This window comes from Anguilla rostrata, chromosome 10, assembly GCF_018555375.3.
Source record: "Anguilla rostrata isolate EN2019 chromosome 10, ASM1855537v3, whole genome shotgun sequence".
Lineage (NCBI taxonomy): Eukaryota > Metazoa > Chordata > Actinopteri > Anguilliformes > Anguillidae > Anguilla > Anguilla rostrata.
The window spans coordinates 42,510,212-42,534,475 of NC_057942.1; the positions used below are offsets into that span (position 1 = coordinate 42,510,212).

At 47.3% G+C, this 24,264-nt stretch overlaps 1 protein-coding gene and 1 long non-coding RNA gene across 2 annotated transcripts; both read left to right on the forward strand.

The window, feature by feature from the left end:
* The first annotated feature begins 1,574 nt into the window (after positions 1–1,574).
* Positions 1,575–3,464, forward strand: atoh1a (atonal bHLH transcription factor 1a). Its single transcript, XM_064353240.1, has one exon. The coding sequence runs from the start codon at positions 1,815–1,817 to the stop codon at positions 2,742–2,744; it is 930 nt and encodes a 309-aa protein (XP_064209310.1). The 5' UTR covers positions 1,575–1,814; the 3' UTR covers positions 2,745–3,464.
* A 2,735-nt stretch (positions 3,465–6,199) lies between these two features.
* Positions 6,200–7,892, forward strand: LOC135264533 (uncharacterized). The gene is made up of 4 exons (XR_010332723.1): positions 6,200–6,362; positions 6,589–6,649; positions 7,077–7,174; positions 7,493–7,892. It is a non-coding gene; the product is annotated as an uncharacterized LOC135264533 (long non-coding RNA).
* Positions 7,893–24,264: the final 16,372 nt, after the last annotated feature.

Below are 24,264 nucleotides of genomic sequence, written 5' to 3' on the forward strand. Positions count from 1 at the left end.
AGGCGGACAAGTGCGACAGGGGAGCGCGGTCTTTGGCCAGACATCTTCTCCACACTTTCGCCACGGTGTGCCCCTGAACGCGACAGTAAAAGCGCCGCCGCGTTGCCGTATCGCGTTTCCGATCCCTGTGAAGCTCTCTTAGTGAACAGGGCGTTCCTTAAGTTGGATCAAAAGGTTTAGATTTTTTTTTTTTTTTTTTTTTTACAAAAGAAAATGAAATTCAAGATGGCTGGTACATTCACTAGAAAAGAGAAGCGTTGAATTGACAATGAGCACAAAACCACTGGAGCCGAGCTTCTTCATTCATGGCGTTCTCTAGTCTTTCCACAGACCAGGAACCAAAATGTTTAAATTAATTTTAATTTTTAATTTGCAGGACTTGTCACCTGAGGCTGATGATTCGTATTATTTTAAGCTTTCTGTCACAAGTCACATTTTTATGATGAGTTACTGAGGCCTTGTTCGAAGACAGAGGTGTATCGGCAGAAGCAGTGTTCCTACAAGTGTCCTATTAGTGGGAATCAAGATAAACCGAAATAGAGATTGCAGTGTCTTAAATCGGAAACATAAGGAATTGCCTTTCAATCAAAAAACAAGTAATTGCCTTTCATCTGTTCAAATACGTAAAATGACCCTGATATCTCGTATTTTTAATTCATTTTATATATCATTTTATGTCTACTTTAAGATATGTTTTAAAGTACTGACGCAACATTTTATATCTCATATTTGTAATGCATAATATAATCACAATGATTAATATTACTACTATTTCCTCAGAAGAATATGACTATCCACAATAACAGATTTATCAGTATTGATTCTTCTTCTGCTTCTTCTTATTTTTGATAGTAATATCATCATCATTATCATAATTCTAAAAATATTTTTTACCATTGCTATTCTTATTGTTGTGAATTGTTTTTCTTCTTCTAATTCTTCCTTTTCTTAAATTATTATTATTATTATTATTATTATTATTATTGATGTTGTTGTTGTTTTCATTAATGCTAACAACAACAATAAAAGTAATAAATATTACTTATCATCAACAAAGCCATCACAATGACAAAATAAGATCATGGAAAATGAGGAATTATTGAGATTAAAAAACCGCCTTTCTAACCATAAATATATTCTTTAATTGAGCCTATATTTCCGGCGATTTCACAAATTTAAAAATTACATAAAAACAGCCATACAAACTGTTTATATTTAAGCGTCTTAGATTTCCACAATGCATCGCTAGGTACCATTTAACACCATTTAAATGCGTCGCTGTCAACTTGGATATGTTCTTATCGCCTGTGTATCGCCTAGGCCCGGAGGCCGGACGAGGGTGGACACGCGCAGTGGCCAGCAAACGAAAGTCCGTTCAGTCCACGTTCCGAGCAAACCGGTTAGTGTGGCTGTCGCGCGTCCTGCGGGACGGCCCATTGTGCGAGTAACACCCCGGTTAAACAGCCCTTAACTGTGGCATTATCATAAACAGTTTGGGCATAATAACCTCTCTCGGGCTCTGTGCGGCTCCTCATTGGTCGCCTGCACGCGCCTGCCCCAAGTGCTCTTATTGGTCAAAGCGACACGCGACCGGCGTGAGAAGGGGGGCTCCCAGGCGCGTGCCGCTTTTTAAAGGGACGCAGCGCCTTCAGACACCAGAGAAGCGGTCTTGCACGCGACCCTGAGCAGGCAACCGGCGCAACTGCAAAAGGAGACCTGTGGGAACAGCAAAACTTTTTAATACTTTTTTGGAAAGTTTTTACATACCTGTTTTGTCTGTTTCCAAGATACGCAAACGATTTTTTTTTTCTACCATGGATGGAATGAATGTGGAGGAATGGGGCAAAGATGCGAAAGGCATGAGCACGTTCGACGGCCAGCAGTCGAGCTCGGGGAGGGGGGAGCACCGTGGGTACCCACAAGACCTGGCACTAATGGACAGCAGCGACCCACGCGCCTGGCTGGCTCCCGTGCAGCCTGCCACCTGCGCGGCACACGCCGAGTACCTGTTGCACTCGCCCGGCTCCAGCGTGGAAGGCGTGTCCCCTTCGGCAAGTCACGGCTCGAGCTACAGGAAGAGCACCAAGAGCCCCGCCAAAGTGCGCGACCTCTGTCGACTTAAGGGCGTCGCGGGAACGGAGGAGGGCAGACAGAGAGCTCCGTCCAGCAAACCAGCGAACGTGGTGCAGAAACAGAGGCGCGTGGCGGCCAATGCTCGCGAGAGACGGCGGATGCACGGACTGAATCATGCTTTTGACGAGCTGCGCAGCGTCATTCCGGCTTTCGACAACGACAAGAAGCTGTCCAAGTACGAGACGCTGCAGATGGCGCAGATCTACATCAACGCGCTGTCGGACCTTTTGCAGGGTCCAGGTGCAACGGCGGAGTCGCCAAAGTGCGAGCTCAGGTCCACCGCTGCCTACGACGAGGACAGCAGTCCTCGGGGACCATCGTCTTCCTCGTGTCGGAGAGGAATAGCCACAGCGTACCCGGTGCAGCTCAACGCGATGCCATTCCCATACGACAGCGGGGCGTTCACGGCGCTACTAGGACAGGAGATGCTGTCTCCCACAGACACGGCCAAGTCGCCCTCCGAGGACAGCAAAGACTCGCCCCGTTCGAACCGCAGCGACGGAGAGTTCTCCCCGCACTCGCACTTCAGCGACTCGGACGAGACACACCTGGAGCTACAGAGCGAAGACGAGCTCCCAGAACTCAAACTCACCAGCCACCATACCTTCTAACGCCGATTCCCTTCGGGTTCCGATGTCTCGCCTCAATAATTTCTGGAGTGGGCTTATCCCCTCTTCTTTAATTACGTTACATAAGGAAAAACTTTAACATATTATTTCGTTTGTGAACCATTTTTTATGTTTTTTTTTCAGTGTAGGCAACTTTCATATAATTCTGCTCTGCCAATTGAATTGTCCCGTTCCCGGTGACATTGAGGGGTCCTCTCTGCCATGTCGCCTCTCAGGCGCTACTCCGCCACGGGTTCTCAGATGTTACCCCCCAAAAAAAGTTTGTCTTCCACGAGAATTCGCCTAAGTCTGATAATGTATGAAATTATTTACTGATCGTTTGCCTTATACTGTTCATGGTCCATATTTTTCTCTCTCTCTCTCACACTCTCTCTGTCTTTGTATAAATTTATCCAGAACTTCTAAAGTTAACGCTTGCACTTTAAATACGAGCCTGAGGCTCGAAGAGAACGACAAACGTATGTTATGAAATACAATTGTTATGATACTTGTAGTACTGCCAATTTGTTATTATTTAAAATAGCCATTAGTTTTTTTTTATTATTATTATTGTTTGTTTTTCATTATTTGTAAAGCGAAGATCTTCTTGCTTTTACTCGAAGGTGATGGTGAAGTATTTATTTCTTGAGTGTTTGCTTTTGTTCTGCTTTTTTTTTACAGTGAAATGTTACATTTGCTGAAAGCTAGCAATTTTGCCATTGTCTCAAGTTTTCATTGATTTATAAAAAAAAATAATAATAAAGAATGAAAAACTGAAATGAAAATGTAAGGAATTCTTCCAGTGTAGTTATTGTCGCTAACGTCTCTCTTTGTTCATTGACTGTTACACCTATAATATACATCATTTTGCCACATATCGTCCGGCCAACCGCTATATTTTTTATTATATTTCAAACGCTGGGCCAATATGATATTTCTTTTTCTTAAGCCTAGCTGTGGCCAGAATTAATTAGACCTATGAGTGCTGCTAGTACCATTACCTAGAATTCAATACTGAAATGCCAACACGTAGGTTATATAAAATGGCTTATAAATTGTCTTATTATTATTATTATTATTATTATCATTGATATTGATATTATTATTATACAAGCGTTTTGCTTCATCATTTTTCCTGAAGTAGCAAAGGGACAGCATCAATGTAGGCTACTTGAGTCTGCATTTCTCGCGTGCTCATATAAGCAGGTGTTCAATATTCTGAACGATGCACTAAAACAAAATCCTGAAAAAAAAGAAATTCGACTTCGTAATCAAATGTATTCAACAGAACGAAGTCAGTCCGCGCAGATTAAATGTTACCGTCTTAAAGAACGCAACTTGTTGAGTGGATTTCACCAAGACTTCAAATTGAAATTTACTTACTTTCCACGTGCAGTTGTGTTATCACGAGACTTGTAAGGATGGGTCGCTGAAACGTTGGCGTTACTTTCATCGTTATCTCAACAAAATTATGTAATATTATTTGGCTTTAACATATTTTGGTTTGAACATTACACGCTTACTGGCTCGATGTGTTTGTCCTTGTGTAGTATTGCCATTTGTTCTCCCATATGAATTTATTATTAGGCATACATTATGAGCGTCTCATAAAAGGATGTAGTGCAGTCTGAATGTGATTTCTAAATCTATGCTGTACATTTGGGTTGATATGCCATTTTTTCACGTCTTAATTTTATATTTCAGGTGGGTTCGACAATAATAATAATAATAATAATAACAACAACAACAACAGCTGCAGCAATTGAACCAGCTCTTTGAGCTTCTATCAGCCACAACAGGTGGAGGACTAGTTGTTCATGACATTTAGTTGACTTGTTTGTTGTTAATTTCTTTTTTTTTTTCTTTTTTTTTTCGTATGCTTACAGTTCCTGTTAACATTTATCAACCCTATGCAAATTGCATGATACAATATCATATGCTCCTACCACAAAAGCTATTCGCCCCATGTTTGAGCAAAAAGTAGTAGCAAAAATTGAATAATCTGAGTATAGCCCAGTTCTGTCAGTTAAACCAACAATTATTGGGACTTAGAAGGATGGCTACGATTAAACAGTCAAATCCATTGAGCCAAAGATATTGAGTTTAAAGTTAACATAACTGATCTGAAGGAATTTTACTTATTACTATTTTTGAACAAGACCAAATTTCTTCATTCGACAGATTGTAACCATTAATACTGATGGAGCTGGGGTAACTCTAAAGACTCCTGAATCGACTAAGAACTTTTTAACATAGCCGCATGTTTGTTGTGTGTCCATTTAACGAGATGAATGCCAAGCCGAGTTTGGAACCGGTCCCCAATACACCGCTCGCTCTCCGTATGGTGGAGTGCGCTTCGTCTGGCCTTTCACCAGGGCTGTCAAACTTCAACTATTTAGGCTGCCTGGAACATTATAAAGTCATATTTCACGTTTCTGGCCGAATTGAAAATGATACCTCATTTGGGGTTTAATGTTTGAAAAGAGAGGCTGGACATAAAATGCCCCGTGGTGCCTCAAAATGACAGAGCAACCTATTTAAAGTAACAAAGATTTTTATAAGGTTTTTATAATAAAAGAGACCGTCTGAAAATGTTTGTTGGTACACAGTCAACTTCAAAAGAATACGTAAATGTTACCTTGGAGAAAGTTGGATTTTGTCGGTTAGCAGAGAAAATGGTAATTGGAGTGTGGTATTAATTTGTGGACAATAGTTGGCAAGGCTGCAGCTCGAGGTGTTCGGTGTCTTTATTGAAGCACGCGCTGTCAGCTGGTGAGCGCGCGGGTCCCCTCCACTCACCGTGAGCTATGTCCCTCAGGACTTGCTACTGGAAAGACCACACTTGCTAAGTAAGCCTGCCAGTCTTTTCTGAAAGACTGAAAGCACACGCGCGCGCATGCACACACGCACGCACACACACACACGCACACAGAATAACAGAGAGAGAGAGATGGTAGATAATAAAGGACATGTTATACGTTACTTAATCTCCATTCAGATAACATCAATTTTGAATACAAGTAGGGATACCAATCTATTTATTTGTGGTCTGTAGGCAAATAGTTAACTTATATTAATATGTAATTATGACATATCTCATTGATAGTATAATCTATGCAAATATCAATTTACTCGTTATTGAATTATGCAGTCTTTTATGTGACATTGTTAAATAAAATATTATATCCTGGTCATTTAAAAATAAAGCTTAAAGATTAATGTCCGAAAGCAACACGCATTTCACTTCATAAACTGACGTCACGCTCCCTTCATTGCTCTGGTTTCCGCGTTCATATTCTTGGTAGCTACAAACTTTATACAGTGTGTTGCCCGTCTGCCCGATTTCATTTCAAATGTTGTGTAATAGTAAATAAGGAATTATTTATGAGGGCGACCGCGTGTACCTGCGCTCGTGTCTCCACCCCCAGGTTTTAACCAATCACTCGCGATCCCTGCGGTCGGGTCTCCAGACTAACGCGCAAAATAATAGCCCATATTACGCGTGTGTGTGAGAGCATACTGGCGTTTAATTATTTATAGAAATTTGTCCGTACGCTATTATATGTTTATTATCGGGGCGGTCATCTGCACCATCTTGTCTCTTAGAAACCTCGAAACCAGGTAATTTATCGAATTTCTTTTTACCGTGCACGAGCTGTTTTACACTAGCCTACTTCCACTTCAGCCTTGGCACAGGGTTACTGCAGCAGGCTACACGTCCCCAGAATTTCCCCAATTTTTAAGCAAATAGGACATTTGCGATAAGGTGGTCAGTAAAATGTTTACGAATGTTGCACTGGAGCCTATAAAAATTAAATAGGCTAACTGAAAACACTTCTCTGTGCAGGGTACCATATCCGGGGACGTTCTACAGCCGCAACGATCTCGTAAACTACCAGAAGATAATGGTAGTTTTTTCAAGCGCATTCACACATTAGTCTACCTCATCAAGCACATTAACCAAATTATATAATTTAACGGGTTTTATCTTAGTCTAGAGCATAGTTTCGCAAATTGCCTAGCCTACGATGTTTGTATTAAAATTGATCAGTGAAAAAGCTCTGGAATATTCAGCATTTTCTCAAATAGGCTGTCGAAAGCAGTGACAATACAAGTAACTCTAGTTATTGATTAAATGCAATGTATCGAGCTGCATCGTTATAAGGACGTCAGTAAACAACTCAAGTGATTGCCATGTTTAAGCTAATAAACCGCAGTTGGTCGTAATATGGTGTATTTTTCGTGCGTACATCGCGAGAAAGTCGTCCTACTGTAATATACTTAATATACGATTATACAAATTTACTGAATCGAATCGTGCCTGTTTCATTGCAGGTATGACACAAATAAACGCGATTGAACTGAAAGTGACTGTTGGCCATGTTCCCTGAACGAAATCTACACCATGTTAACGCGGATTAAGTGAGCTTTATGTAAGTGTTCCTCTTTAAACACTACGAATCTAGCAAAACATCACATTTTGCGGATATAAATAAATTAGGCTGATGTTACAATGATCGGAAGTAGGCTAATAAATCTACGCATAAACAAAAAGGTTTACGCAGACATGTCAACTATTATAATAACTATTTATTGTATGCATATCTTACTTAGATGTGGTGGTAAACCGTATCATGTAGCTGTAGCTGTTGGGAGTTCTTTTTTTTTTTTTTTTTACATAAAAATATCGTTCGTAATGTATAATAATAATCATAGGCTCTGTCTCATAATCATTCTCACCCTGTCCACAGCTCTCCATAATTGGAACCTGTGGCATTGGCGTCTCCCGGCAGAGGTACTCGTAAACAAGTGTTTTGCGCAGACAGCTGGGGAACAAGATGAGTTGAAGTTTCACTGTCATTAAATATTCAGAAAGGCATTGTGAAAAATAAAAGCAGAACCATGCCTTGCCTCTCCTTCTGGCGTAACGACAGAAATACGCTGGAAAAGATTCCGGAGAAGATGAATGCAGTCATAACAGTATGACGCCTGCACCGTTAAAAACAAATTTAAACCAGTTTCACCGTTCACCATCTCAGACGTTGACCGTTGGTTCTTTCGGTGAATGTATACGGAATATGCGGCTCAGAATTTAAGGGTACATGTTTTTTAATAAACATATTTGTTCTGTCTATAAACAGAAATTTCTGTATTAATGCAATGATACGAAAATGTTTACGCGTATCAATGAGTTACGCGTAAGCATTTATTTATTTATTTATGTATGTATTTATGTATTTATTGGATTGGGGTGGGGGGATTTGTGTGAAAGCAACCAAATTGTGCCTGACAGGGGAATGTGCCCCCCCCCCCCCTTCAATAATCCATTCAAAGGAATTCTCTATTGTGGACACATTTGAATTGTTCTCACGAATCTTTAAAACCATGCATCTTGATGGATTCTTAGCTCCACAATAGCATAAATAATTCAAATGAAAATTATGGAAAAATGATAAACTATTATTAGTTTGAACCATGTGCTTGATGAGCAGAATTCTTCTTCCTTCCAAAAATAAGTACAATGTTAAAACATGGCCATTTTACTCATTATTTCGTTTAAAACTGTTGTGTTATGTTATTTTTCGTGCAACCACAAACATCTCTGGCGAAAATAAAAGACCAACAGGAGATCAAAATAAGTGAATTGGAAACAGGCGATGAAAGAAATGAATAGTTTGTCTCAAAAACATACATATTCCAAGACTCCCCCGCTGATAAGAGTTCTTCCTGAATTTTTCATGAGATATGGGGGTGGGTGGGGGAGTTTAAGGAACCAGGAAAAACTGGGACTCTCTGGGGATTCCAAAACAAAAGACAAAACTGGTTCGTACTTCCCAGCTGCCACGAGACAGAGGAAGAGGCGAAGGGAAAGAGCGAAAAGAGCGAGGGATGAGGTGAGGAGGGGAGAAAAGGGCAGGGAGACGAGGATGGAAAAGGGGGAAGATGAGGAGAGAAGGAGCGCCTGAATGTAATGGGAAGAAGTGCAAGAAATCCAGGAGCTGATGCGTAGCCTAGCCTGCGCGGCGCGAGACTTTCGTTCCCGTCGCGACGTAACCGTCGTCCAAAAATACCTGACAGTGACCAGCCCTAGAATGCTGCCGTGAAAAGGGGCATCGGATGTCCCTATCAGAGCACTCGCACCGGAGCCGGTGACCACGCTCAAGTTCAAGCCAGGCAGGCGCCAACACAGGCAACACCTGTCAAAGTCCCCGTGAGAGCTCACCTGTAAGTGTCAGAATGAAATATTCATGTTAGAGGAGGGTCAGTGTACTGTGCCTGCTCTAGGACACGCATATACCTGCGGACACAAAGAGCTATGAGTAAAGCTTTTGTTTTCTTTTCGAAAGATCGCTATCTAGGCAGGGTAGGGAAAATAATAGAAACTGACACTTGATCCGATGAATAAGTGATATGAATAATGCATTAATGGGCCGCTGACTTTCTAAGTCTACATTGTGTCGTGCTACACGATGTGTCCCAAACATGACGTTCTGTCCTTTCAGCTCGTGTTCCATCTGATCTCTCTCCCCTATATATAGGCAACTCTACTGATTTCCGTGGAATTCAACGCTTTTTAGGGAATATAAATTCACGAGAAGAAGGGGCAGTTTTTAGTCACAGTGATCTTGCAACTTGCAAAGTGGTGAATTATTTCCCATAATGCTAAGGGTGGCTTAGACGTGTCTGCAGCTGGCTGTCATCTTCCACCTGACACAAACGACTGGTGCTACTGTTCTTGATGGAAGAACAAACGTGGCTTTGGTGAAGTTAAGTACACTAACCTCCACTCAGTTAAATAAACACTGGTAATACAGCGGTTAAGCCATGATTCCTGCTGGATGCGGTTTCCTCATCCTCGCGACCAGTTAGCGGGAGGAAGTACCTGCTCGTCACCGCGGCATCGACGCGTTCATCCGTCTTTCTGCCCAGCGTGAAAGGGCAGAGAGACAGGGTCGCAGCGGTCCTGCCCGCTTTGTTCTTACCGGAGCTGTCCCTTTTGTGCCCGTCACCTTCAAAGCGAATGTACACACACTGACATGAGGCTTCTTGGGTAACCGCCCCATTCAGGCTCGCACAATGGATCAGTCAATTATCCTGACGCTCAATGCTTGCTGAGCATCGGTTACCTTCTTTGTGTGTGCATTTATCTATCTATCTATCGATATGTAAGTATTTTCTCATCTGTATGTACTTTTTTCCCCTTTTACTCTGTCTCCATTTATATATACAGGTGCGTCTGTGTGTGTGCGTGCGTGTGCATGAGTATGTGTGTGTGTGCGTGTGCGCGTTCGCGTGTGTGTTTATATGTGTGTCTGTGTGCATGTGTGTATGAGTAAATGTGTGTGCGTGCATGTGCGCATGTATGTGTGTGTGTGTGTGTGTTTGCATGTGTTGTGTATATGTGTGAGTGTACGTGTGTGTGAAGGAAGTAGCTTGACCGTATGGGAAAGTGTCTTTTGCCTCTTTATTACTTCCACTCAGGTAGGGTTACCTGTGGCGTGCTTCCCCCCTTCAGCGGCGCAAAGGGTGTGATGGCGGAGGTGAATAGCGGCCCATAAATTTGGAAGTGATTCTGCCGGAGGCGATTGCCCCTGCCCCGCACCCTGTGAATGAGAGGACCCCTCATTTTACCACGACAGGAAGCGAGGAGGTCCGACGCGCGTAACGCAGACAAGGGAAGCGAGAGTCTTCGGCAGGGAGACCCCCGCCCGCGTCTGATTGGCTGGGGCTCGGAGACGCGAGGACACAACAGGCAGGGTGTGGGCGTCGTCGCTTCCGCCCGTTCGGCTGACACGGAAACAAGGCGCGTGACAATGTCAGCGGCCGCGAGGCCGTGTTCGCCACACCTAGCCTCCTTTCACCAGCGGCCCGGTGTCCTGCGGTGTGTCCATTCACCTGTCAACGCGAGCCTCAGGTTGGCTGACTTAAATTGATTAGTTCTTTTTTTTTTTTTAAAGAAGAAGAAAAAAGACATAGGTTGTTGTATGGTATAGGGTGTGGATCCAGATGGCTATCAGTGATGCTTTCTTTTTGCTTTAGATGCAGTTTTTTTTTAAAAAAAGTATTGTGACACATTGAAAAAATATGTGAACCAATATTTCTCGTAGATGACGCATATTTGGATAGATAATGAAACTATATGCAAAAGGTTATGACAATGTAGCCATCACAGCATAGACAAAAGGAAATTACTTTACATTGTATTAAACATTTTATATAGCGCATGACCCGAGAACAGGTGGCATTCAAAGTGAAAGAGTGAAAATGGCCACCAATGCACTGGCATATAGATGGAAACAGTGTCCCTTATCAGATTTCACATAAACACGTGGCATTGGCAGATGACATGCAAGCACACCTGAATTTTAAGCGATTAAGACTATTTGTCTCCCATGGGGCGGGTCTGTTTAAATGAGTGTCTGTCTAAAGGGTTTATGACTCTAATAAGCCTAATAAGAAAAAAAAACTGTCAACAGCTCTACGGCTACCATCCCAGATGGGAATATCCACTGAATAATTAATTCAATAACCTAAGTACCCGGCTTTAACAGGTGTTTTCTCTTGGTTTCAGGCAACGTACGGGTAATATTAACCAAAGTTCTCTGTTACAGGGGTAATATGTTCTGTGAACTTCAGAGCATTCATACTATACTATCATTATTTCGCATCTGTTGCAGTATACAGACATGTAATCAAAGTGCAATCAATATAATTACTGAAATTAGATGCTTATGATTCAGAATTTGATAATAAGTTTGATCAAACGTATTCATATGTATTTAATCAATCCTATTAGAAAAATTAAGCATTTTTTTATTCAACCAATTTTACTAATCTACATTGATTAATTGATTTACTTGACAATATTTCTTCAGCCGTCTTCAAAAGCATGCAAATCTAATTGAATTTCGCTGGTATTCATTCATCATTAAATAATGACCACCTCTTAGCCTGCTCTTTGGAAATAAGAGCGCTCAGTCTACCAAAAAAAGGGACAAACCAAGCGGGCACTACAGACGCTCAGGTAGGGCTAACGGAGCGCTCTTCAGCTCTGCTCGCCAAAGGTCAGCGCACCTGAAGCAGAGGCACGTGACGTAGCCCAAAAGAGAGAGAAGGTTCTAGAAGACCCCCCCCGATCATGTGATTACGCAGCTTTGTGAGTTTTTTTTTTTTGTTTTTTTCTCTCCCTCTCTCTCTTTTTGTGGCGGACGAAGCCTTTTGGGAGCGAGGGGGTTTTTTTGCGATCGCCGCCCACACCTCCTCCCCGCCCCGCGCTCCCCTTCATCTGTGGGGCGCCCTGTCCCGGCCCATTGTACAGTGACGGCGCGGGTCCTGTTTCAGCGGGCCGTCCCGCGCTGGGGAGGGATACTGTATATTGTAGGAGTTTCTTGTGTTTTATTCCACCCTTTTCATGGCCGTTGAAAGGCTCCCCCCCCCAGTCCGTTTCCCAGGGGACCCCAACTCTCAGGTATCCTGTGGGTGGAGCAGGAGGGAGTGGGGCAAGCCCGAAAATAGACAAGGGTATCGCTTTCAGGTCTGCACACAGACAACCCACCCCCCCCCCCCCAATTCCCCCCACCCGCCCTCCTCTACCCTCCCATTCCCAATTAGAGATACATGTCCGATGCCTTTCATTTGCCTCACAGATCCCCATTCACCTCCCAAAGAAAACCCACAACAATGGGGAGTTGTGGAAAGCAATTTTGTAAATCGAAGAAGAGGCAGCGATGGCGGACGGAGGGTGGGGGGCGGCGGGGGCGGCTCGAGTCACATGGGTGAGGAAAAGCAGGCCCGTGGCCAGTCGCATAAACTCCCCCAACGCCCCCCCCCCACCCCCCTTCGTCAAGTATTGAATAACCCCCGCGGTTTTACCCCTCAGTCCGGAGCGCTGGCTCTGACGTGTTAAGCTGGATGTTTGAACTTAAGTGGCTGGTTTAAGCGGAAGTTTTGTTTTGTTCTTTTTTTTTTGGGGGGGGGTTTTTTCTTTGTTATTTTTCCAGGACAAGCGTAAGTCGCATCATCACCTCCGGGAAATTCGCGGGAGATTCGCGAGCCTTGGGTTTCCTTCGCCGCACGACCGCCGTTTCCGTCAGAGCCGAGTAAAAAAAAAAATCTCACCCGGGACGACTCGCCGTGTCCGTGCAGCTGCGGGCCGCTCTTACCGAAACGTGCCTGCCACCTCACACACAGGGGCAGAGCTGCCTGCCACCTCACACACAGGGACAGAGTTGCCTGCCTGCCTGCCTCACACACAGGGGCAGTGAGAGTATCACAACATCACCGCAGAGCCACTTCCTCTCACCGCCGGCTTAAATTTGGCCCACTGGGCGCGTGAGGAAAGGAAAGCTCGGCCGTTCGGTTAACCAAGTGGGATTAGCTGCAGACTGAGAGCTCAAGTGCCCTCTCTGTTTATTTCCATCGCCGGAGGGCATCTTAGTAAGGGATACTTCCTGTCGGCCTCTACGTTTGATGCGTTCCTGCTCCCATTGTGCCCTGTTATATTTTAATGCTTCTTTCATTGGAAAAAAAAGCCCTAATTAGACTTGGGACACAGTTCCTCTAAACCCCCCCCACCCCCCCAAACCAACCCCCCGACTCCAAACCCTCTCTGCCATCATACAGTTTTCCTACTGTTTGTAACTGACCCCCCCCCCCCCACCCACCCACCAGCCCCTGCATCCCAGGGCAGCCCCCATATAGATGAGTAATGCCTGACTGCACCTGTCAATCAAATCCTGCCATGGCCACACTACGGGGGGTTTGGCTGCCATTGCTTCTGCTGGTACAGTCCAACACATTAGCAATGCACATTCTCTCTCTCTCTCTCTCTCTCTCCCCCTTCTCTTTCTCGATCTCTCTCTCTCCCTCTCCTCTCTTTCCCTCTCTCTCTCTCCCTCCCTCCCCTCTCCCTCTCTCTCTCAATCTCTCACTTTTTCTCTCTCGCTCTTTCTCCCTCTCTTTCTCGCCCTCCCTCCCTCCCTTTCTCTCTCTCTCTCTTTCTCTTCCTCTCTCTCACTCACACAGATACACACTAAATAGGCTTAATGCTGAATGAGGGCACCATCAGCCGAGGATCTCTGCACTGTGTAATTGAAAAGCTTAGTTAATTATCTCCTCCACCTTCCATATGGTAATGAGAGTTCAGGGATTACCTGGCTTACCTGGTCACTTATCTTGGCCTTCACACACACGCACACACACACACACACACACGCACACACACACACACACACGCTTCTAAAAACAGGTAGAATTCAGGTCACATTCACACCTTTTTGCTGCTGCGTTGTCCACGTTCGCCGCCTCTGAGCCGTGTTGAGTTACTGCTGTTCGGTGCGAGTATCGAAGGCTGTTGGTCACGTGTGCTCTTCTGTTAACCTTTGTGAACCCTCCTGGTCTTCGCCAGTGCGCTGAAAGCACCATTCAGTGGAGGCTTAAGGGACCTGGCAAACCGATACTGTTTTTTTTTCTTCTATGAGGTACTATGACTCTTGTTTAACCCATACAACTTTTACAAACAGCATTAGGGCGTGGATACAGTTGGTTTGTGAGCAGCATATCTGGAATTGTAACACCTGTGTGTGTGTGTGTGCGTGCACGTGTATGTGTGTGTGTGTGTGTGCATGCACGTGTGTGTGTGTATGTGTGTGCACGCACGCGCGTGCGTGTGTGTGTGTGTGCATGCAGGTGTATGTGTGTGTGTGTGTGTGTGTGTGTGTGTGTGTGCATGCACGTGTATGTGTGTATGTGTGTGCTTTCATTAAGATGCTTCATCTTCATTCTCAAGCATGGAAAACATGCTGCTTTAATAATGGTTCAATTAAATCAGCCATAACACATCAAAAATGCCCACACCCATGTTTTCAGTACTTTGTGAACCCTCTGTTTGTAAGGATAACACTACTGAGTCATCTTCTTCTATTGTGTTTAATGAGCATATGGGGGTGGGGTCTTTGACCATTCCTCCATACATAATCCTTTAAGTTCCTTCAGTCAATAGACGGAGATGGCCATTGAAAGCCAATTTTTTTTTGTAGTCAGGTAACAGTTTCTTGGTCTACCTGGGATTATAGTCTTTCTGAAAGATCCATTTGTGTGATAAGATTGAGGTTTCTGGCTGAGGGAAGCAGTTATTTCTTGGCCCAAAATGCTTGGGCACCTTCCATTGCCCTTAACAAGAGCCACAGGACCAGTATGTGCAAAGCAAGCGTATGACATCACAGCCACTGTTGTGACTTAGAAATATGCCTTTGCAGTTCAGACGGCAAGCACACCATAAACATCTCTCAGTGGGCTGGCACACCATTCCATTAACCAACGGGATGAAAAGTTGTGGGTCTTGCAGCGTGCAGGAATCTTGAAAGGAAAATGCCCATCGTACTCTTGGGGGCAATCTCAAAATTTTGCCTGAATTGTTCCAGTAAAATGTCAGTTAGTGTAGACGATTTACAGCATACAGCATGCCTTATTTTGGGCTGGTGGCTTCAAAACTGGGCATAAAAGGGGGCTGGCGGTGGCATCCTGCCCAGCGTGAAACTGAAACGCGGGCACTCTCTCTCAACCAGAAGCGGTGTCTGCATGCGTTGGTAGCCGGTGATCCTCCATTGCTCCCAATGAAAAATGAAGAGGCTGAAGTGCTCCCAGCACGTCACCAACAAAAACCTGTGCTTGTTTCACGGTTCATGTCTGGTGCTTCGAGAACCAACACCAGACTGTCCAGCACGTACACAAGGTCACCCTCACCTTTCCTCTTGGGGTTTGACTCCACCAAGATGGGTGCTTCGGAGAAAAAGAGGAAGGTGGGGCTTTTCCATTGTCCCGACCAGTTGGTCTGAATTTAATTGGTCCAATTATTTATTCAGTCCCATCCATTATCTCCTTACGCATGGCAGAAGTAGATGGCAGAGGAACAGTTGCCTGCTGGGAACTGTAGTTCTACATTGCAAAAAGTTGTTCCAAATGGTGGAAGTCAGTGAAAATCATCAGGCTGCCTGAAAGTAATTAAGGGGGTCATAGGCTGGAGCGAGCGCAGAAAGCACGGGGTATTGAGCGCGTGCCCCCCCCCTGCCCCCCCCCCCCCCAGCCGCTCGCGGGCTGTCCTTGGATGACACGGGTCCTATGGGAGCGTATCCACGAAAAGATCTGAGAGCTACCAGGGCCCGAGCAGCAGCCCCACCTGGAGCCGAGCCAAAAAAACACACGGCCTCCCAGGAGATCCCGGTGTTTTTCCATGACGTTCCCACTTCCGCAGCTCGTGGGGACCGCGGAGAGCAGGGGCAGGCAGGATGCAAAAGGGCCTGAGCTGAACCTGGTGCACCTGTTCCTCCAGCGCACTTCTGAGTGCTGTTAGGGTCGCTCCTGAAGGAATTCCACAACAGCCACACTCTCTCTTGGGTACATTCGCAATCACAGTGCAGACCCAGGAAGTACGATCCACAGCTCGCAGTGTTTCTGTTATTCTAACTGCATGACCGTGACACACACAGACAATAAAGCTCAAGTGTACTGCATGCAGTTCAGTACAATAACAGCCCCTGTTTCGATATCTGGGAGTGCATTTTTCTGAGGGAGGAAAATCCCCTGTAGATGCAGAATGTCTGTCATCAGATCCCTTCTTTCGCGGCCACAGTTTTTGAACGCGACCACCTTCCCCCTTGTAAAAAGAACTGGAGAGAAAATTTGAAGGAAAAACGAGAAGGGAATAGAAAGTGTAGGTAATAACGGGAAACTGTTGCCGGGGTTGGTGATGTGTGTGTTTTCTTCTTCTTCTTCAAATTCTCCTGCAAAACGAGTGTGCTGTTTTTCAGTGGATAAGCGTGCTGTGTGGCTGAGCCCCCCCCCACCCCCCCCCTCCCCTCTCCTCTCCTCACTCCCCCCCCCCCCCAACCCAACCCACACAGCCCCAGCAGTGACTAAGTGTGCACTTTGGGGGAAGAGCATCTGATGTGGACCTGTTTTTTTTTCTTCTTCTTCTTTTTTTTTTAGCTGGGCCGGAGAGACAGGGGAAAACAAAATGGCAGGAGTAACAAAGCCCCTGTATCCAGGCCGAGGCCGAGCATGTCCGCCGGCCAGGGCGACGTGAGACGGCCCTGTCCCCGCCGGGGAACTATGGAATCAGACGGGAGATGGCGGCTCACGTGCCCTCCCAGGAGTCCTGCTGAAAGAGCAGAGCAGAAAGGGTCTGGCAGGGACCGGGAAGGTTAATGTAGCGGATAGTCTTCCCCCCGCCTGCCTCGCTGCCCCGTGGCCCCGTGCCCCGCACACAACCACCCCACCCGCCCCCACGCGCCCCCCCGCCTGCGCCCTGGCCCCAGTGCCCCCGCACACAACCACCCCCCCCCCCCCCGCCTGCGCCCTGCCCAGTGCCCCCGCACACACCATCCCCCCACCCCCACCCCCCACCGCGCACCCCCCGCCTGCGCAGACTTGCGCTCACATCGTGGGCAACCCCCCCCCGGACCCACCCGCGAGGCGATGCCCCCCCACCCCCTCTCCGTGCCGCTTGTCCTTTGTCACCCCGAGTCTGCAAGAGCGCATTAATCCCCCCGATACATTTGGGATTAGCGTCCCGCACCGGAATTTGCTTAACCTATTCTGTTAAGTGAAGATGCGTAAGGGCTGCAGTGTGTGTGTGTGTGTTGTGATATGTGTGTGCCTGTGTGTGTGTGTGTATGTGTTTGTATATGTGTGTGCGTGCCTGTGTGTGTGTGTGTCTGTGTGTGTTTGTATATGTGTGTGTGTGTGTGTGTGTGTGTGTTTGTTGTGTGTGCTGCCTGTGTGTGTGTGTGTGTGTGTGTGTGTGTTTGTGTATGTGTGTGTGTGTGTGTGTGTGTGTGTGTGAGTGTGTCGTGTGTGTGTGTGTGTGTGTGTGGTGTTTTAAGTGTGTTGTGTGTGGCTGTGGTTGTGTAGTGGTGTGTGTGTGGTGCTGTGTGTGTGTGTGTGTGTTGTATGTGTGCGTGCCTGTGTGTGTGTTTGTGTGTGATGTGTGTGTGTGTGTGAATGTGGCTCCTGTTGTGTGGTGTGGTGTGTCGTGGGTGGTGGTGCCTGTGCGTGTGTGTGTGTGTGTGAGTGGAGGTGGCTCGGTGTCAGAGGTTAAGGAGGCTGCTGAGTGGAACACGTGAAAGCTTTGAGTAAGCCTGGCATTAGGTGGGGCTTGGGGTCGTTGATCCTGCTGGTTAACGCTTAAGCCAGGCCCTGCCGGAGAACCGGGGGGGGGGTTTGGGGCTGGGGGGGAGGTTTCCAGCGCGGATTGCTGCCCTGGGTCTGTTTCTGGGTTACCTGTGAGGGAACAAGAGCTTTTGCAGTTCAGACTCTCTCAGAAAAAAAGGTGTTGGATGTCTGCAGTGTCACAACTAACAAAACCATTTGAAAACAAAGTGCCCCGGTGAATGTGCCGGCGCAACCGGACCCCCCCGCCTTTGTGCCGCCGGAGAGAACCGGCCCGCCGAACCAAGGAGGGACACACCGTTTAATTCCGCAGATTTCCCCCCCTTTTCAAGTGCATTCTTCTTAGGTGAACATGTTATCTGAAAGAGAGCCCCATTACCTCTGACCGAGATAAGATTCTTTTTTACCCCCCGCCCCCCACCCTCGCCAACACCACCTTTAATCTAATTCGCACGAAAGATTTCATATAAATGCTTGTGGCCCGCAGCAGAAGGACAGATAAATTCAATATATTCCAGAGCAATGCACTCTGTTATTGTTTTTTTTTTTTTTTTTGTGAGATTATCCCATTCTGTGGATAAATGTACTACAGAGAGTGGAAGGGTGTGCAGAGTGTGTGTGTTCTATGTCAAGATACCCGTGGCAGGTAGATGCACGAATTGAAAAGTGCATTTGTGGCTCGCAACAGTGAACAGCACGATGGCAAACTAGACAGAACAGAACTGACTCCTCTTTAGTGAAGAGATTTAGAGCACAGCTTGATGCCACAAAATTCGGCAGCAATGCAGCCAAGCTGAGACAGACCGTTAAGAGACAGTCACAACTAGCACTGACAAACAGAATTCTGGTTTTTGAGACAAAGGCTGCATACTTCCATACCTACTAGTACCTTCTTCCTCTAAGAATACTAGCTAGGACATACATCATAGTATGCAAGAGTGCAAGTATGCTTCAAATAGAGCAATGATAGAACAACGCATTCAAATGATCTGACAAATCCTGGGTCCTGCCAAGTACTCATCCAGGTATCTACTGGTAGTGTATACTTTCTGGTTGGCAATCTGCAGTTTGAAGCACACTTATGACAAATAATATACAGACATACACTGGAAAACAGATCTCTGGAGTTTTTAAAGTAAGCCATTGTATGAGTCATTATGATGGTGAATGACTTCAATGTCAATCAGTTCTGACCAGGCTAACCCATCCCCAAACCATGACTCATAGTATTTAGGAAGGTCTCTCATGACGCTAAGACAGTCATAAATGGTTACTCACTTTGCCAAAGCATGAGTCCTCTTGAGCTCTTGAACTGGGGCTTGATGAAGATGTCACCATATCACCACATCATAAAATCTGACCAAGTTGATGCAATATAGACAGCTTTGCACATAATTATGCTAGAAAGCAACACAGTGAGTGAATCTTTGCGTGATCTGATAGTGTGAAATATATACAAAAGAAATACTGAAGCAATAACAAACGTAACACAGAATGTGAGTAAAAACACAATAAAAGCATGTCACAGCACCAGCGGGGGTGGAGGAGGTTTTGTTTAAATGTCTGACTGAAGGTATGTGATTCTGGAGCTGGCAGACGCAGATCGCTCCACAGCTCGGAGGCTTTGTCTCCTCCGTTTCGACCCTCACCACCTGTTTCTGCCACTTCGCGAACGTTCGGCGTGCAAGATGTTCTGCCCCCCTCTCAGACCCGCGGAGTCTATTTGAGCGTGGCGTGGGGGGGGGGGGGACCCGTCTCCCCCGCTCCTCCCGTTGATGAAGTCGCTGTCAATCAGCCGCAGAGTTAATTACCGCTGCTGTCCGTTTAGTGTGAGAGGATCAGGAACTCTGACCCCCGGGCCCGCCCCTCACTCCCGTCTCCGCAGCCTGACGGGCGAAGGTCTGACACCAGGCCTTCTCCACTGACCACCTGACAGGCCACCGCCCCTGCCCCCCCTCGCCAAAATTCACCACTGCCACCGCCCCCCTCCCCCCAGCCGGGTCCGCCCCTCATTCCTGTCTCCGTAGCCTGACGGGAGAAGGTCTGACACCGGGCCTACTCCACTGACCACCTGACAGACCACCACCCCCGCCCACCCCAAAATTCACCACTGACACCCACCCCACTCCGCCGCCCTCCCCAGCGCTGCTCGACTGCTGGTCTCAGGGGGGGTGAGGATGTGCGCCGTGCTGTATGAAAAGGCCGGCGGGGTGGGGGGGGGGTAAGCTGGTGTGGGACGCATGTGTCAACGCGGGGGCGTAGGGGCGCGCTCCGACACAGGCGCGTCAGGTGTGTGTGTGTGTGTGGTGTGTAGGAGTGTGCGTCCTCTGTCTGCGGCGACAGTGACGGATGAAGACAGAGAGGGGCTTGGGGGGGGGGGGGGGGGGCAGAGGGGCGGGGGGGCGGGGGCAGGTCTCCGGGGAGCTAAACTAATCCAGCGCCTGGACAATGGGGCACCCGCAGCGGGAGGCCCCTCCGCTGGTCCGCGGCCGGGGCGGGGGGGCGGGTGATTACACGCCGCCGTGTTCCGCCGGGTCATTAAGGCCCGGCTCCGCTCCTAGCGCCGGAGTCAGCCCCTCCCCTCCCCCCGCCCCCCCCCCTCCCTGCTCCTGTCCCGGTCCGGCCGGGTCACACGTCAGAGGAGGGTTTCGACCGAAAAAAGCAGGGGTGACTGTCCTGCGTTCTCTCTCGCTGCTTATATCCCTTAGCTTTCCGTTTAGTAGCTAGGATTATTCACAAAGCCTTCGATTCCAATCATCATCAATTTTGATAAGTCGATTTCAATCATCGTTTTGTTTCTGATTGGAGCTCTTTGCCCAGCTAGTAACCATTGAGAATGTGCTGAATATCCATGTCCTTCCCGATTACGTCATTCCTTCTGTCGTATAGCTGCTGTAGTCCTTGGTGAAGAGTTTTTCGATTAGTAATTTCAGATTGTGTTCACAGAAAAGAGTTTCTTTACCTGACTGCGCAAACACAGAGAAATCCCATTTTGAGCAAAACCCTTTATTGGCGCGAATGTGGTTGTAGCCGGGCTCTTCGCTCCCGCTGCGAAATGGACGACACAAACAGCCCCGTCACCGGCGTGAACGCGGGCGAAAGAGAGCACTGTTCCAAATCTAATCTGGAACAAAATTTCTACGGGGAGGGGGAAAAAAAAAAAAAAGAAATGCAATTTTTCAATGAACGAAGCCCACCCTTGTCTCAATTTAAGTAAACAAGAAAAAAAAAAGAAAAGGCGGTTGGGGGTAAATAAATAAAAAGTGAAACACGAGAATGAAAATTAAAATGCCATCACTTTGTTTTGCGAGGAGAAAAGAAAGAGAGAATAAACCGAAGCCTTTTGGAAATCTATTGGGTTACGGCAGCCAAAATCGCATCACTAAAGATTTGCCTCCTGTCTGCAAATTCGATCCCGGGCAATAACCGTCGATTAGGAGCTGGGTCCAGTGGCCGGGTATGAAATTCAGAGCTTCATGGAGGTGTGGGGTGGCCCATATTGGATTAGGAGCAATGTAGGAAGCCAACCGAGGGGACAGAATACTGATCAGGGGACCTCAAAGGAAGGGGAAGAGGAGAGTAATTCAGCTTTGTGGCACATTTTGGGCTGGAGCTTGGCTCCCGTGAAGTTTTGTGGGTGGTGTTCAGCAAGCCAGATATGGAAAGAGAGATCTGAGTTACTTTTATCTGTTTTCCACCAGAGTATTTAAATTTAAAGAATGGTGATGGTGAATTGTGTATATGCATGTTTATATATAATGTATACTTAAACAATTCATATCAGTATTCCTCTCCGTTCATAGACGGTGTTGGCTACAATCTACGTGTACCCAAACGATCAGCAGGGGTCACTGGATTGTGATGAGCACAGAATGGTATCCTACTGAACCCTCCCGTTCCCCGGGCACCGACCGGCCACAGGTGCACCAACTCCTCCAGCAAACGGACAGCCTGGCATACCCCAGGTCTCCAGTCTGAGCGCAAAGCGTCTCTCTCCCAGCTTCACTGACTGTCCAGGGCAAGTGAATGGGAAGAGAGAGAGAGAGAGAGAGAGAGAGAGAGAGAGAGAGAGAGAGAGAGAGAGAGAGAGAGAGAGAGAGAGAGAGAGAGAGAGAGAGAGAGAGAGAGAGAGAGAGAGAGAGAGAGAGAGAGATGGGGAAACCCAGCCGATCCGGTCACCGTGACGACGTCCTCCACCCGTCCCCCTACCTGCGGCACCGGCGAGGCTAATGGCCACCGGCGTCTCCGATTTCCCCTGACAAATTGTCTTATCGAGCCGCGCCCGATTGGGCGAATAAAAACACGACCCCCCGGCCCCCCCAGGATTCCCCCCGGCACCCCCAGGATTCCCTGACATTCACACACGTCTCGGGAACACAAGATGGGGGAGATAAGGAGGTTCGGCCCGGTCACTGAAGTGGCTAACAAGGACCATTAGAGCTGCTTTCAGGCATGCCGCTAGCCGTGGTTGGCGTGGGGGGGGGGTGGGGGGGGGGGGGTTTGGGTAGTGGGGGGGCGGGCTGGTTGTCGGGGGCCATGGGTCTGAGTAACCTTTCAGATCGGCATCATTGTCCAGCATTAAAAGCAGCCACCATTGTGTGGGAAAGGTTTCGTTGGGGAGGGGGGGGGGGGCTGGGAGCAGAGGCAGGGACGGGGGGACGGGGGGGAGTGGTTCAGCGTGGTGGGGGGGCCAAAGATAAGTGGTTGCTCCTTTATGATTCCTGCTCCGCTGTTTCGTGGAGGAGCCGGGGACTGAGGGGGGGGGGGGGGCAGGGGGGACACAGTGGGGCTTTGTGCCGAGCTATCGGGAGTAACGGCGAAGTTTAGGAAGAAGTGAGAGAGAGGGGGAGAGGGAGAGGGAGGAAGAGAGAGAGAGAGAGAGAGAGAGAGAGTGAATGACAGCAAGGTAGGAGAGACAAAAATAGAAATGTAAGGGGTTGGGAGTTGGGGGAGTGGGGTGGATGGGGGGGCAACATGGACAAACCTGTGGAAGGAGAAAATTGTTCCTGTAGCAAGGGAGAGCCATCGGGAGTGCACAGACATGGGGCAACAGGGCAGAGTGTGAAAGAGGGGGAGGAGGAGGAGGGAGAGATGAAGGGGAGGGGTAATGAGACGAAGGAGAGGCACAATAGGAAGACACAAAATCCCTGGGTTATGCAAAAACACTCCCATGGTGTAGTACTTCCTGACTCATAAATTGCCAGGTCTTAGGAGGATATGTATTTTGTCATACATGAATCATTTAAAATTTATCGCAGGTACTTTATTATAACACAATATCATTTTTTCTTCTGAATTAGTCTTGTCACATATAAGCACTCCACCTGAAACTGGACTGCATGCATTTTTAGTTGTTCAGCTACTTTTTAAAATCGTCTGTAATGGTCTGTAACGTTTATGTAACCGTTCGCCAGTAAAGCTGAGCCTCAGTCATAAATCATCAGACCGTCATACCACCATTGCCTGTGGCAATGACCATGGAAAAACAAATAAATTAACTTAATGTGAAAGGTATGAATTCACATTAGCAGTTAGAGACAAGGGTAGTTCAGTTCCTAATTCAATTTGGCACCAGCGTGACCAAACCAAACAAACATTTCCACTGTTTTGTTAAACATCTCGAACCACTGGTTAAAATTTGACTTAAATGAAAATAAGTTGGCAGGGGTTCTCAGTGAAGGAGAAGTTGTGCGCTGAAGTTGTGCATCTTGGCGCAGTGCGTGTGGATCTTTATTGTGCGTGCGCGTGTGAGTGGCCACGCCCACAGACAGGGGAGGAGAATTCCCGTCTGTGGGCTGGGAGTGCGCCATGGCGACTGCTCTGGACTCGTCCCGACTATGCCCCCCCCCCACCCCCTGCCCCCCCCGCCCTCCCGCCAGGGCCCTGCTGGGCGGGGTCATGTCAGACATCGGCCCCCATTGCGCCATGTCTCCCCCCTCCCCATCTCCTTCGACGGCACTGTCACCACCCCCCCACTGGGTCTGGCTCAGCTCAGACACAACCCCACCAGCCCCCACCAGCAGGGGGGTGAGGGGGGGTAGGGGGGCGGGGGGGCTCCTGGCTTTATGGTCACATCACACAGCCATTTCAGTGCCTCAGCAGGGCGAGATCCTGACTGAGAGAGAGATCCTCTCTCTCTCGCATTACGATTAAATTAAAGTTGGCTTCAGTACACAGTAAAATGTCCGGTGTTGATTCAACTCTTAACAGATAACATTTGGTCCCTCATTCCAGAGGGGGGGGGGTAAATATTATCTGTTAAGAGTTGAAGTAAGACTCGTTTTTCATTCAAACGATATTAGAAATGGTGAGAGAAGAAAGGCAGGCAAATAAGCTAAAGATGCCATTTCATTTG

What these genes read in the sequence shown, in the direction of transcription:
- atoh1a (XM_064353240.1), top strand. Translation starts at nt 1,815, where the DNA reads ATGGATGGAATGAATGTGGAGGAATGGGGCAAAGATGCGAAAGGCATG.